At 47.3% G+C, this 14,310-nt stretch overlaps 1 protein-coding gene across 2 annotated transcripts in view; it reads left to right on the forward strand.

Annotated features, from left to right (window-relative positions):
- Positions 1-287: 287 nt before the first annotated feature.
- The window catches only part of LOC138566291 (carbohydrate sulfotransferase 11-like), a 322,952-nt gene continuing 308,929 nt past the window's right edge, over positions 288-14,310 (forward strand). Inside the window, exon 1 of one of the 2 annotated variants that reach the window (XM_069643387.1) lies at positions 288-686. In XM_069643387.1, the coding sequence (XP_069499488.1) occupies positions 575-686 (112 nt within the window). In that variant the 5' untranslated portion in view covers positions 288-574. The remainder of the gene's footprint in view (positions 687-14,310) is intronic. The other variant, XM_069643386.1, reaches the window with a different exon arrangement.

Consider the following 14,310-nt stretch of genomic DNA (forward strand, 5'->3'; position numbering starts at 1 on the left):
GACATTTGGGAAATAATAACGTTTCATGCTATTAGCGGGCATGTGTAATTATTTGTCTGTGCTTCCTCGCGCCTGCCCCTCTGCTCGAGAAGCTGTGTTTGCAGGGGAACAATGTCCCTTTCCCCCCCAGTGCAGGCCAGGCTCCAGCAGCTGGCAGGGTTCAGAGCAGCACAAAGGGCAGAACTAGCCTCCTGCAAGGAGCTGCTGGGACTATATGGGCCGAGCAACCGCACGCACAGGTTGAGGGGTGCCCAGGTCTCCTTCGCCCTCTTCTCTGCTCTATCTCGGCAGCGCCGAGCGGCCTCGTGCAGTGCCGCCTCCGGGCGCCAATTTCCTGGGTGAGGAGAGCGTGGAAGCCAAACACGGTGGACTCTCCCAGCACGCCCCTCCCCCCGGCGGGCAGACTTGGTACAGCCCTTTGTGGGCTACTGTTGCCCGGGCGCTCGAGCTCTCATTCCGTGCAGTTGCTGCTGCTGGAAGTTACCCAGGAGCCGAGAGGGGAGCCCAGCCTGGCAGGGACACAGGGGGGATGAGCCCCCTCTGCACGCCCGCCGCCGGGACCCGGGCTCCCTAGATGAGTGCGGGCTGCGGGGATAGGATGAGGAGGAGCAAGGTCATGGTGCTGGCCACATGTCTGGGCTCCTTCATCCTGGTCATTTTCTACTTCCAGAGCCACCTGAATCCAGGTAAGGGGCAGCGGCGCCGGTTGGGTACCCCTGGCATGAGTACGGGCAGCAACCTGGGCATTCAATGACACTTGGCACGGTGAGAGACGGGAGCTGAGCACATTGGCAGGGTTGAGGGATAGAAGCAGGTTCGAGTATCACTGGCATTGGCAAGGAACAGCAGCGCCCCTTGGCACTTATATCACGTGCAGGGCAGCAGCACCTATTCGATGGACAATCCTGGCATATGTCAGAGGCATGTGGATTTGAGAGCACCCCTGGCATGGGTGCAAGGGAGATACACGGCTTAGCGCCCCAATAACGTTTAGAAAAGATCCTGGGCATATAGAGGGTCAGCAGCACCCTCTGGGCATCCAATAGCATGGTCAATGAGCGGTGGCACATTGACTTTGGATAGAACAGAGACCCTTCTGCAGCACCACTGTGACGACACGTGTAAGGGCACCAGTGCCTCTGTGCAGCCAGTGGAGTAACTTGGCTGAAAATATTGGGGGGGGGGGGGGGCATGGCATCTGAAGAAAAGGTGCCCCAGCCAAATGAATGGGGACAAAATGGTGTGCCATGAAAGTTGGAGGGGACAAGCACCCCTGTCCCCCCTAAAATTACGCCCATGTGTGCAGCCCTGGTAGGGACAGTGGCACGGGCAGCAGCATCCATGAACACTGCTTGGCATGGGATAGTAGAGCCTTGAGACCTTTGGCATGGCCGGGGATGATTGGCAACATGCAAGTCCCCCCCTGGTGTCGGTCACTGCAATAAAGGAAGGTCATCAGCGCTACTGGGCACACTAGGGCATGGCTAAGGGGCAGCTCATAAGGAGGGTTGCGCTTTTAGGGTAAGATGTGCTTCTGGGTGCCAGTGTCCTAGTTGGGTAGAGGGAAGCAGCAGTTCCTCTGACACCCCAGGTAGGGATAGAGAATGACTGTGCCCCTGTCACTGGTAAAAGGAGTGGTCGTGTCTACGTACCCCCAGTATGGGCATAGGGACTCGCCCCTTTGTTCAGCACTGTAGTGGCGAAGAGGGGGCAGCGCCTCTGGGTAGTTCAAGTCCAGTCTAGGCACTATCCGTATGGTTAAGGGGAGCACCAATGGGCGATCCAGATAAGATGTGCAAGTATCATATACATCTGATATTAATTATGAATCTGAAAGGGGGCGGGGGGATTGGCATTGTAAGGTGGGAACCCTTCGTATTATGAATCCGCTCCCTGATATCTACATGCACTATTCGCTCCAGGAGGATGCATTCCATATAGAGTGACTAGATTTAATTCACGGGGGGTGCAATGCAAATGCTCCCCACCTGGCTCCAAGGGTCTTGCTCTTGTCCCGAGTTGTAAGCGGGCTCACTCGCTGCACGCTTCTTGGAAGAAACCAGCGAGGCATTGCCTTCGGGAAACGTTAACGACGTTTGGCGAAGGAGGAGAGTGCAGCAGGACGTTTAAGCCGCTCACCTTCGAGGGGAAATTCGAGAGGGGGGAGGTCTGCCCTGTGCACTACCATAATGTGTTCCCCCCCTCCCCCACTGAGACCCCCTTTGCATGAAGTAGAGGAAACGATATTCGGGGGGGGGGGCAGGGGGTGTCGCGCCGTGGCCCCAGTCCTAGTGCCTCTCTCTGTTCTACTGCTGTGTTTTAAGCACTGGCTACCCAGGTGCTTGATCCCGGCTTCCCTCGCTTATACCGTGTGATATGCTTGCCAAGCCACCTCTCTTCCCAGCGCCGCACCAATTTAATGGTAACGGCTCAGCCCTATGTTACCGGCTCCAGGCAATAATGCAAAACGAGTGCATCGAACCGCGGATGTCTGCTAAATAACCCCGAATCGGCACTGTTTACCCGTCGTCCGGTTAAATAATGCAGCTTCTCCTATGTTTAGCAGGGCATTTGTCAAATGATGCAAGCTCGCTGCACTATACCCGTGTTCCATTTAAATAGTGCAGAATCGCCACTATTTACACGTTTGCTGGTAGCAGAAAACTACTATCTAACCTGCCACTCTTTGCGTATCTCTACTGTTACGCCAACTTCCGGGTAAACGGTAGAGCCTGTATACTAATTAGCCACTAGTAAAATAGTGCCGACCCTCTACTATTTAACCGGCTGCCTGACAAATAGTGCAGCGTCTTTACTGTTTAGCTGCCTGACTATTCCAGGTGTCGAACTGCAGCACAGGATGTGGGACCTTCATTAAAATCATATTTTTGCCATAGCAGTCTGGATATAGTTAATCTTGAAATGTTCAGACTACCTTCTACCGAATATTCAGCGCCTCGATGCCATAATAATGCCAGGTAGCCGCTATACAAATTTCACCTAACCGCTGTAGATCAGATTACGCGCTTTGCTCATTTAAAAATTCGATTGCATGTTAACGTGTGAAACCCATCAGAACTGCCTTGACTCGAGCGTTGCACGCTATACAAAAACGTGTAATGCATTTAGCAGTGACAATAAACATGCCTGGTCACTGCGCACACGTCCAAAACGCTTTTTAAATTCAAAAGACACCAGAGGGCGCCCGTGCTGATGTCTTACTGTGAGCTGCTGGAGCCTGGCGGCGAGATGAGAATGAATGGGGCTTAGCTCCCGTCTGTTTTCTGCACGGGCTTGTACCAGCACACACGTGGAATGTTGTGCATTCCTTTTAACACTCGCCCGAGAACTCTTTCAAATTAAACGCTCTGATCGCAGCCTACTGGCAGTGGCCGCGGCTTGGAGATCGCTCAGCGAATTATATATATATATTTTTTTTTTACAGAAAAGTATTTTCTGGTTGGGTATCAACCGCCGCCTTGTGCCGCCCACCCCGTGCGACATGCACGTGCATCGAGAAAGTAAAATATGACCTCACTGGTGCTGAGGTCTCTGCACAGCCAGGGACCTGATCCCACCCATCTTCCCTGGTGCATACAACCGCTAATGTCGAGCGAGTATAAGAACACGTGTCATTTACAGAGCTTTGAAGCTGTGCCCACGTGGCTGTGGGCGCTAGCTGCATAGTGGTTCGCTGGATATTGAACACAGCTGTTGGAACATCCCTAGTCCAAATGAAAGGCATTTCTTAAGAATCGGCAGTGCTGCTGCCAAAATACATACACTAAATCCCACCCCGGAATGATTTGGGCACAACAAATGTCCATGAAGTGAATGAACAGTGATCCTGTTCTCAGCGCTTTACCCAGTGCTGGAGTGCGCCTCGTTTATGGGCTGCACACGTCACATCCCGTCTCCATTTTTCATCAACCCCATCACTGGCTGCTACTTCATCAGAGGCTTCAGTTTAAAACCCTCTGATTGGTGTATAAGGGTAGCCACAGATTAGCCCCTTTGTATGTAGTTGATACGATCGATTGTGAGGCACCAGCTGTGAACACTGCTTTCCGGCCCGTTGATTTGAAGGCTATTATGTATGCCCACCATAGAGGAATACAGTGCAAGGCCTTGTCCGAGAGGTGCCCTGTTGTGATCCCGCAAGGTTATCCCCAAACCACATAGTCTTTTGGTGAAGAATAGGGTGAAGGATAAGAGATGGGGGGGCGGGATGCGAATAGATGCGGTTTAGTGGGGAGGCTGATACAGGAGTATGTTATAGTAGCAGGGACGTGTATTTATCTGTACTACAGGAGAGCTTGTAGGAGCTAGAGGCAATGTTAAGAGAGAACTAAGAACCTGTCGATATTGCAACAAGGTCAAGCATTGACACCATTTTCCACTTACTAGAATCTTGTGAGTTGAAAAATCAACGACAAATCTACTTTGTTCACTTGATGCAGGAGTTTGGTACATTAACACGTGACAGCGTATGGCTCAATGTCCTTCCTACCCATATCCCTACGCTTCTTGGATAAATTCTTTCTGAGACAAATGCCATTTTAACTTCTAGCTTTCAATGAATGTTAGATAAGCCGCCTACTTCTTAGGAAGAGAACTGTTCCATTTAATATATTTTTAATAACTGATTTTAAGGGATGATGTAACTTGGTTTATGTTGATGTATAATCTATACTGTTCGTTTTTTTGTTTTTTTGTATTTCAGTTTGCCTTTTTTATGTGAAAAGTACGTAAGTTCTAAACACAATAATAAAACAAAATACAGGATTGTATACTTCTTTTTAAAGCAAAGCTGACACGTGATTTCAGTATCTAGACCCGACGATGCATGGAACTAGACGCACATAGTGTGCGGTTGCGCGACGGGCTATTATAGTTTGGAGGCTTTCACCCGCTTAATTTGCAAGAAGCCATCCCTGTACCCAGGAAGAGAGTGAAGTTGTCTGAGATAGCTGAACATATATTGTGTCAACATTTGGGCTTGTACAGAAGTGTGCATTTGGAAGACAAGGGGTGAACCTGGGAAACAGAAGTGCCTGATCTGAAGTTCCTTAAATTAGGGTCTATAAGCGAAAAACCTGCCTGAAATCCATTGTGCATTTAAAGGGTATGAAATCTATGAAATGCTAGTAATTTACTCCTAGAATAGGATTTCAGTAAAGCTGGAACGTATGTCCAGAGTCGCAAGAGGTAAGGAGATTGACCTCGTGATCTAGTTGTAAACCACCCTCTTCAGTTAATTGCTAGAGTGTAGGATACCATGGGTATAAATATTTCTAATATGTATATTAGAAAGCTTGATAAGGCCTGTGAGCATTGTACGGCAATGAATGATGTACTAGGTGCACACCGAAGCAGAGGATTTATATTGTTTGTAGCACAATTGAGTTCCTTGCTTGGAGTTGCAAGAAGAAGAAAAAAGGTGCATGAGTTGTATAGACAGTTTCCAACTGTATTAGCAATTTAGAGATAAGAGTAATAAATGCCAGAATATACGTCATTGTTCGGCTATCCTGAATATACATAAGTTGGCACCCATTTATTATCATGAAGAATGAGACTTTTTCTCAAGATAAAGTTAAAATATAAAGGTTTATTTGGACCTAAGACATAATAATCAGCACAAAATCCAAGGCCTCTATGCGCTCTTTTTGACAAAAAGACAAACACCAAGTGGATGATGTTTGATAAATCGGCACGTGTATTCCCAGTGGTCAACACATTATGGTTAATGTGTCTGTTTAGAACTGAAGGCAAGCGTCCCCAGCCAGCACGATCCTCCCCGCAATGAGAGACAATGACGGACTCTCCCAAGTCGGGAATAAAGCCAAGACAGAGTGCGGGTGAGCTTAAATGGGAGTTTATCAATCAGAATAGGGCATGCAAAGAACTCTGCAAACTCCGAGAGCGCTCTGTCTGACAATAGCAAAGACAGGCGTATTTATTTACAAGAAACGTCATCAGTACCTACATACTATAAGGGGCACAAGTTCAATGGGATTGGGTGGGGATGACTAGCTATAGGTGCTGCTGCGATGTGGTTGGCCTTGGCTGGAGGACGTCACTTGTCAGCCTCGTGGGTTGGGCTGGGCCTGGCAGGTCAGCTGATTTCATCCGGACGGTGTTGTTGTGCCATTGTGGCCAGTGTCAGAGATGAATGTCTTTTCCTGACTTATTTGCCCTATGCCATGCACACCGCAGTCATTCAGTCATTGCAATGTTATCTCCTTTAGTAAATCTATCAATAGGTTATTCTACAGGTTAATGCAACACAGGAGGAATGCACCTTGTGAGGGGTTTGATGGTGATTTATCCGTGCATGGTTACCAGTGTCCTGTTTGACCGGTACCATAGGTCGTGGAGCTAAGTCTCTGGGCATGGGACGGGCGGTACATGTCTTTCTGTCTCGTTTGAAGTTATTATGAATGGGCTGTTGTGTGTTGCCGCAGTATTGGGTGTCTTCGTTGCACCGGGTCATAAGTCTGAGGTGTTCCGGGGGGTTGTGGGGTTTACGAGGGGGCGCCTTGGATTTGTGTATTCAAGCGGAGGTTTACTGCTGGGCTGTAAATAATGCAGGTGGCAGGCCGTGGCCTTTGGCGCTGTAGCGGGGACTACAAATCTTTGAAGCGGCTCCAGCCTAGTTGGGGGAGGTGGAGCAGCGTGGCGCAGGCCTTAACTCTCTTATTTGGCAGACTTTGCAGGGTGGGGGGGGGGAGAATGGCCTTGCACATATTCACAAAGGTATTTTTCTCGTGTGTTGCCGACTTTCGATGAGAACATCATAAACATTTGAACATCCTTTATAATACTCATTTGGATAACTTGAAAACATACATTTCAATTCACTACATGTCTCTCGAATATAGCCAGTCTAAGCACCTTACTAGTACATTATATTTTAACAACTACAGCATTTAGTAATATACATATATATTTGCATTACGTGAGGTAGTAGTGTAGTTGGTGGAGCATAGAGGACGAGACCCGCCATTGTACGCGGCGGTAATGGCATATAAGGGCTGTAGATATGTACACATGACTGGCGCATTTGCCCGCGTCTTTTCACACGAGCCTTATGTATATTTGCATTCGTCCTCCCCTGCACTCTAGCAGCATTAGTTCAGTTATGGCGCGGGACCGCGGGGTGTACGGTTTTCAATGATACATATAGAGAATAATCCCCCGGAATGCTTTTTATCATTTGCACACCCCTGCAGGGGTGTGGGTCCTCCATTGCTGGTGTCATGTAAACATGCGTTTCATACAATGATTACACAATTTTACAGGTTTCTCTAGTAGAAGTAGTTTTATGGAAAGGATACACGTATTACAAGTAGTTTTTGACATTCGTATTTGGGTATTTTTCTGCTTTCATCGGATGACCATTCTACAGTTCTCCCCATCACCCAGGCCTTGCTGACCGGGTCATGCTCGGAGCAGTGATACACTGTGGACGGTGAAATGTTAGTGTTAGTATCTTATGCTAGCTCATGTCCATTTTGTTCGTGGGAACGGGCTCACAGCGGAACTGCCAGGGTGCTGCTGCGACAGGGATAATTGAAACTCTCCGAGGGTGGGGGCCGCGCTACAGTGCGCTGAGCTCACACCATCTTTGATAGGCAAAATGGTTTCTGGGCCTAGCTAAATTCAATACGTGTGGGCAATGTCTTCAGCAGGTGAATCCTCCACCACCTGGGTCCGGGTGGTCTGAGGGGACGCCCAATGAGCCATGGCCCTCACCTGGGGAGGGGATGTAGGCAAGGAGGGTTTTTTGGACCACTCCTCCCCTACATTTCCCCCCTTTCGTTACTTAAGTAACAAATTCTTTAACTCATTCAATCTCCTACACTCTTCTTCGTCCATAACTGCCTCATCCCATGCTGGTGTGCCTTTTATCGGCATCCAGGCTCTGCACACCCCCCCTTAAGCTCTCGCCCCTCCTAGCATATTCATCGGGGGTACAGGTTAGGTATATACATCCGCTCTCTCCTTCCAAGTCTACCCACACCTCCTGATACCATTCTAGTATACGGGGCTCTCTGATGGTGGTGTGCCATAATTTGTCTATGATATCCTTGTCATGATACCTGGGCACTAGCTGGTACCTGGGTGTATCATCAGTTCCGGTTTGTACCTGCACTTCCTGCATAGTTTGCATTGTCCCACGGGTGTTGCCCATTGTCACCATCATCATTGCACCATTAGGTACTGCGTTAGCACAACATCGAAGACCCACCTGGCACATGCAAAAAATGAAGAGGAACACCACAGCTGGCATCAAAAATTTCACAGTCGTTCCAAGCCATGAGGGGACCCAGGAGAAGATGTTGTCGAACCACGTACTGTCTTCTGCTCCACCTTCCATTTTCATTTTTTCTCCTAGGTTGTGTACTGCCTCGATCACATGGGACAGGGAGCCATTTTCTGCGTCTTCGGAAGGTACGAAAGTGCAGCAGGCACTTCCAATTTTTCGGCAAACACCTCCATCCATCGCCGTCAACAGGTCCAAGACATACCTGTTTTGCATTGTCATCAGCCGTAAAGCCCTTAGTTCCACTTTTATTACGTTGAACCCTTCTTCAGTGTCATTTGCCAGCTGAATCAATTCCCAGCGTGCTATCTGGAGCCATTTTGCGTTTGCCCTTGCTTGGACACTTGAGATGAGGGAGGCAAAGAATGTTTCTGCTGAGCTGAATAATCGATATCTGTCTGGGATCTGAGCCAACAGTTCTGATGATGCCTTTAATATGTAGTTTGATGCTCGTTTGTTACGGGTCAGCACCTCTTCCTTGCTCCCGGAAGACAGGACATACATTTGTGACTCCGCAGTCGGCTGGGCTGCACTCTGTTGTATGCGTTCCTGTGCCCTTTTGCTCCCATCGATGTGGCTTTCTGGAATTACCATTAGGGCTGAGTGCAGAGTGGCCATTGAGCAGCTGCCACTCCATGATGGGGGAAGGTGCAGGTATGCCTGGTTGCCGCATACCCAGTACGTGTCCATCAGGGCCGCTGTCCCTTTTCTCAGATCTGGGATGGCGAGGGTCTTGTTACAGTTCTTGTTTGTCCCCATGGAGGTTTTCCCTTCTCCTTTAAAACATAGTTCATAGTCTATTTCGTTCTGCAGTTTGAAGGGTTTTTCAATGGTGGTTACCCAAGTTAGTTTTGAAATGTGTTCCTTCCATACTGGTGTGCATGTTTCTTCTATCCATTGCAATTTCTCTGGTGCCACACCTCTTAGTGCTTCAGCTTTACACATTATTTCTTCATCCTTCCACTTGTTGTCCGAAAAAAGTGTCCCTTGTATTACAAAAAATGGTTCCTCCAGACATACCACCCCTGCCGTCTTCGGGTAACAAGTTTTCTCGTTCTGCAGCATTCTAAAAGTACCTTCATGTGCCTGGAAGGTGTTCTTAATCCTGCATAACGCAAGATGAAGGAGACACTGGGCATCTATAATTGGCAACTCTTTGGGTAGCAATACTTTGGGTGTACCTGAAGCATGGGGAATGAGGGAGCAGACATAGCAGCTCTCGTTTGTTGTTTGTTTAGCTGTTGCACTCATATCCGCATACCATTTATTCGTCTGGTGGGGGTGTCGTGGGTCTTCCATTCTATCTAATCCTAACCCATAGTACTCATCATACTTCCTCCTTCCCGCTCCCCTTTTCTTTCTGTTATTTATTTTCCTAATGTACTTCCCGGCTTCAAGGGTGACAGACACAGTAGACCCCCTTTTCTCCTTCCCGCCCCCCTTCACCCAATCATCATATAATATTTCATGTGTTGCTTTCATTCTTCCATTTTCTTCCATTCTATTATTTGACAATGTGTCTGTAGCTATGGGGGCAGGTTGACTGGTAGGGGTGTTATACAACCAGGATATGGCGGAGGGGTTTCGGTCGTTTAAACTGTGAGCATTGTAATTAGATAACTTTGGCGAGGACACTGTGTTATTTTGCATTTCACCCTGTAGCTCTTCGTTTTTTATCATGACAGCATTGGATGGTGTTGTATAGTAACCCCATACAAGTTTCGTCCCGTCCCATACCAAGAAGTCACCTTCCGTAATATTTACACTCGTGGTTGCATTACTTACAGTAGTGCTGTTAGTCCCTCCCCCCTCGTTTATCTCGATAGAGATAAACGCTATTAACCACTATGTAACCAAGGCCAAACATTAGTGTAAAAAACAATGTAATACACACTGATAGTCCACATTCATACTAATATCTGCATTTCTCAGTTAACCACTCTCTAACTCTAGTAAGTGTATCCGTTGCAGGCTGCCCGTTAGATGCCATGGTAGTTCCTGTTCGAGATATAAAAGTGCATTAAGTGCATGAATGTAAACATTTTGTGGGCACTACCAGTGCCAGTTATATATTGACGAGGAATGAAAGCGGGTAGGGTTGCGGGGAAAGGTATTCACAGACAAGGGTGTAAACACGTCATAATTTGATCACTTCATTAATTACATATAAGTCCACAAGATAAAAAAGAAAAAACTTTTTTTTTTTTTTCCAGTAACATAATTTTTCTGCGAGTATATTTATCAGTCATTTTCCCATTCAGGTCCGTTACTGTCACACATAAACAAGTTCATATTCAGACATTCTGCTCAGCTGCATCGTTTGCTGTTGTCTGTGCCTCCTCATCTACCTCCTCTTGCACATTACTATATGCTTTTCGTACATCTGTCAAGTTTATCCAGTATTTTAGGCCCTTTACTTTTACTGCCGTGGGCGTGCAGAACACTACCTCGTATGGGCCATGGAACCGTGGTGCATTCCATCGACGCACAAAACTCCTGACATAAATGAATTCGCCCGGCATCAGCTGTAGCTGTTGCTCAGGCTCCGTGACAGACCCTGTTATGTTTCCCTCCTCTCTCGTGAAGGGTGGAGAGAGCTGCTTTGATATTGTGCGCGCTGCCCTTGTCAATTTCTTCAAATAGTCTGTGAACTCTTTTCCCAATATCGCGGTGCTCCTGTGTGCATCTGAGTGTTCGCGCAGTGGAGAGTGGGCTGTGCTCATTCGTCTCCCAGTCACGATCTCGTGCGGGGACAAATGGTGGTCTGTGCTTGGCTGATTTCTCAGCTCAAATAGCGCAAGGGGTAGACAGTAAATCCAATTCTTTTTCAATGAAAAGCATAGTTTTGATAAGCTGCCTTTTTAAAAGTCCGTTCATCTTTTCCACTACGCCATTTACTTTGAGGATGATAAATCGAACGCAATTTATGTTTTATTCCCAATAATGTAGTAACTTCTTTGAAAAGCTCATTTACAAAGTGAGTGCCATTATCTGAGCGAATAACGTCACAAATTCCCCAGCGCGGGAACACTTCCCTCACTTGCAGCGCCTTTGGCATCAGGTCGTGCACATGGTCCTGCTTCTACCCACCTTGAGAATGGGCATACAACCACGATCATGTACCGTGCTCCATTACACCTTTCCCCTATGTCCGCGTAATCAATATGTAGCTCTCTGAATGGGCCAATGGGTTTTGGAATTATTCCCCATAGCGTGCGTAATGTCATTCCTGAATTGTATATCTGACATGTTGTGCATTCCATCGCTAATCGAGATACGTGCTCCTGGAGACAGGGCACGAACCATTCTTCCTGTATTTCTGCTGCGATGTGCTGTTTGGTATTGTGTGCAGGGAAGTGTAGTTGTTGAAACGCAATTTCCAATAACTTGATTGGCATTACCACTTTCCCTGAGTTATTTTGCCGCCACAGTAAGTCTGTCGCCGACTTGCTGCACCCTCGTTTTGTTCACATCAATTTTTCGTCTGCACTAGCTCCTTCCTGTAATTCTAGTATTTGTGATATAGGCATCATGTTGTACCCTTCTGGGAGCTCTTGGTTTGTCTTGTGCTGCAGCATGTACTCACCTGCTTCATATTTCTGAAAATAGGAAGCCTCCTTGGCGGCAGCGTCCGCTGCCACGTTTCCCAAAGACACAACATCTGTGTTGGATGTATGTGCTTGGCACTTCACTATTGCTACCGCAGTTGGGTTTTGTAGGGCCTCAATTAACTCTTTCAACAATTCTGCATGCTGTACTGGTGTTCCGTCTGCCCGTCGAAATCCCCTCCACCCCCATCTTGCTAGACCTCCATGTACTGTCCTTGTCATGTAAGCTGAGTCTGTATATATCGTCACTGCGCAACCCTTTGCTGCATGTAGTGCTTCTATGAGCGCAATCAGTTCTGCTGCTTGTGCGGAGTAATGTGATGGGAGGCGGTACTGTACTAGTGTTTCATATTCACCGTCTTCTAACCTCACCACTGCCATGCCAACATGTTTTTCTCCCGTGTCCACATCAATCGATGCAGACCCATCCACAAAGTACACTTCCCCCTCGCTCAGGGCGTTCTGACACACCACTGTGTCCTCCCCTCGTTCTACTGTGTAAGTTGCACAATCGTGGTCCTGCATGTCCTCTAGTGTGCATGCTTCTGTAATGAATGTTGCGGGGTTCACTGTCTTGCATCTCACCACATGGATATTGGCGCTAGACAATATAATCTCGTAGGCTGTTGCCCGCTGTGTCGTCAGTGTGCTTTTTGACCTCTCTAGTATTGCAAATGGTGAATGTTCCACAAACAATGTCATAGGGCATCCCATTACTATTGTGGCACTTTTCTCAATTGCGAACGCGGCTGCAGCGAGTGATTGCTCGCACGTGAAATGGCCTTGCATCACGGCATCTAAAGTACCACTATAGTAAGCCAAAGGCTTTTGTCCTAGGGACGTCTTTTGTGTCAGAACAGCTGTCATGAGTGTTCCCTTGCAGTGCGAGAATAGGTAAAATTCACGTCCATAATAAGGATTTGCTATTACTGGAGCGGTTGAAATTAACTCTTTTAATGATTTGAATGACGCGCTCATTTCTTCTGACCATTCTATTTTTTTATTTTCCTGTTGTGCTTCTTTGAGTGCTTGTAGTAGGGGTCTCGTGTATGCTGCATAGTCTAATATCCATGCTCGGCAATAGTTGCACATTCCCAGGAACATCTGCATGTCTTTCACTGTTGTGGGTTCTCCTACTGATCTTATCGCTTCTACCCTGTCGGGGATTATTCTTTTTCCATCTTTTGATATCAGCTGTCCCAAGTATAAGACCTCTGTCAGACAGTACTGTAGCTTTTCCTTGTCTACCTTGTACCCCTTATTGGCCAATAGAGTCAGGAGCGTTGTTGAATCCTTTCTACATGTTTCTTCGTCTTGTGCACACACTAGTAAATCGTCTACGTACTGAATGATCGTACTCTCAACTGATAGGTTTCCCAAGTCTTCATGCAATATGAGGTTGAATATACTTGGGCTCTCACAGTATCCCTGCGGTAATCGGCAGTGTTCATATTTCTTTCCCCCCAGTGTGAATGCTGTCAGATATCTACTCTCTTCAGCCAGGGGGATTGAGAAAAATGCGTTTTTCAAGTCGACTACTGTGAAGTGTGATGCCGCTTTTGGGATGCTGCATAATATTGATGCAGGGTTCGGGACCAAAGGGAACTCTTTCTGAATTACATCATTTAGGGGGCGTAAATCCTGTATCATCCTCCAAGACCCTCCTTTCGCTTTTTTGATTGGATAAATACATGTTACATGGGGAGTTTGAAGGCACTATTATCCCTTGTACTAGTAGTGCCTCTATTGTCTCTTTTATCACTTGTTCAGCTTCACGGGACAATGGATACTGTTTCACTCGGGGTAGAATTGCTCCTTGCTTTAGTCTTATTATTACAGGTTGTACTCCATGCAACAGCCCTACATCATGGGGGCCTGTTGTCCACAAATTATTTGGTACGAGTCTCATGTCATCATCAAAGAATGACGGCGGTGCTCCTACCACTGCCATCAGTTGAGCTGGGATTTCCCTAGCTTGAATCAAAATGTCACAGGGCATCGCTATTTCCATTACAATTTCACCATCCCCCTCTGCATCTGAAAAGAGATCCTCATCTGTTAAGTCTCTTAGGGCGATGTTGGCATTCGTGCACAGTACTGTACGCCACTCGCATCCTTCCATATCTATTCCAATCACCGCAATCCTTTTTGCTGACACCTGTACAGCGTGCAAGTCTAATGATACCACTGACCCTGGTGCTGTGTCGGGGCACACTATGGGGCGGAAGAGGAATTCTGCTGGAATCCTCCAATCCATCTTCCTCAGCTCTGGAACTATGAGGGCCAATGTCTTTAGCCCTTCAATAAACATTTCCTCGTTTTCCGGCAAACCTCGTACTTCTTGTGTGGTCGTGTGGGCATGTACTACGAACA

The sequence above is a fragment of the Ambystoma mexicanum genome, chromosome 2p (assembly GCF_040938575.1).
Source record: "Ambystoma mexicanum isolate Mex_15411 chromosome 2p, UKY_AmexF1_1, whole genome shotgun sequence".
NCBI lineage: Eukaryota > Metazoa > Chordata > Amphibia > Caudata > Ambystomatidae > Ambystoma > Ambystoma mexicanum.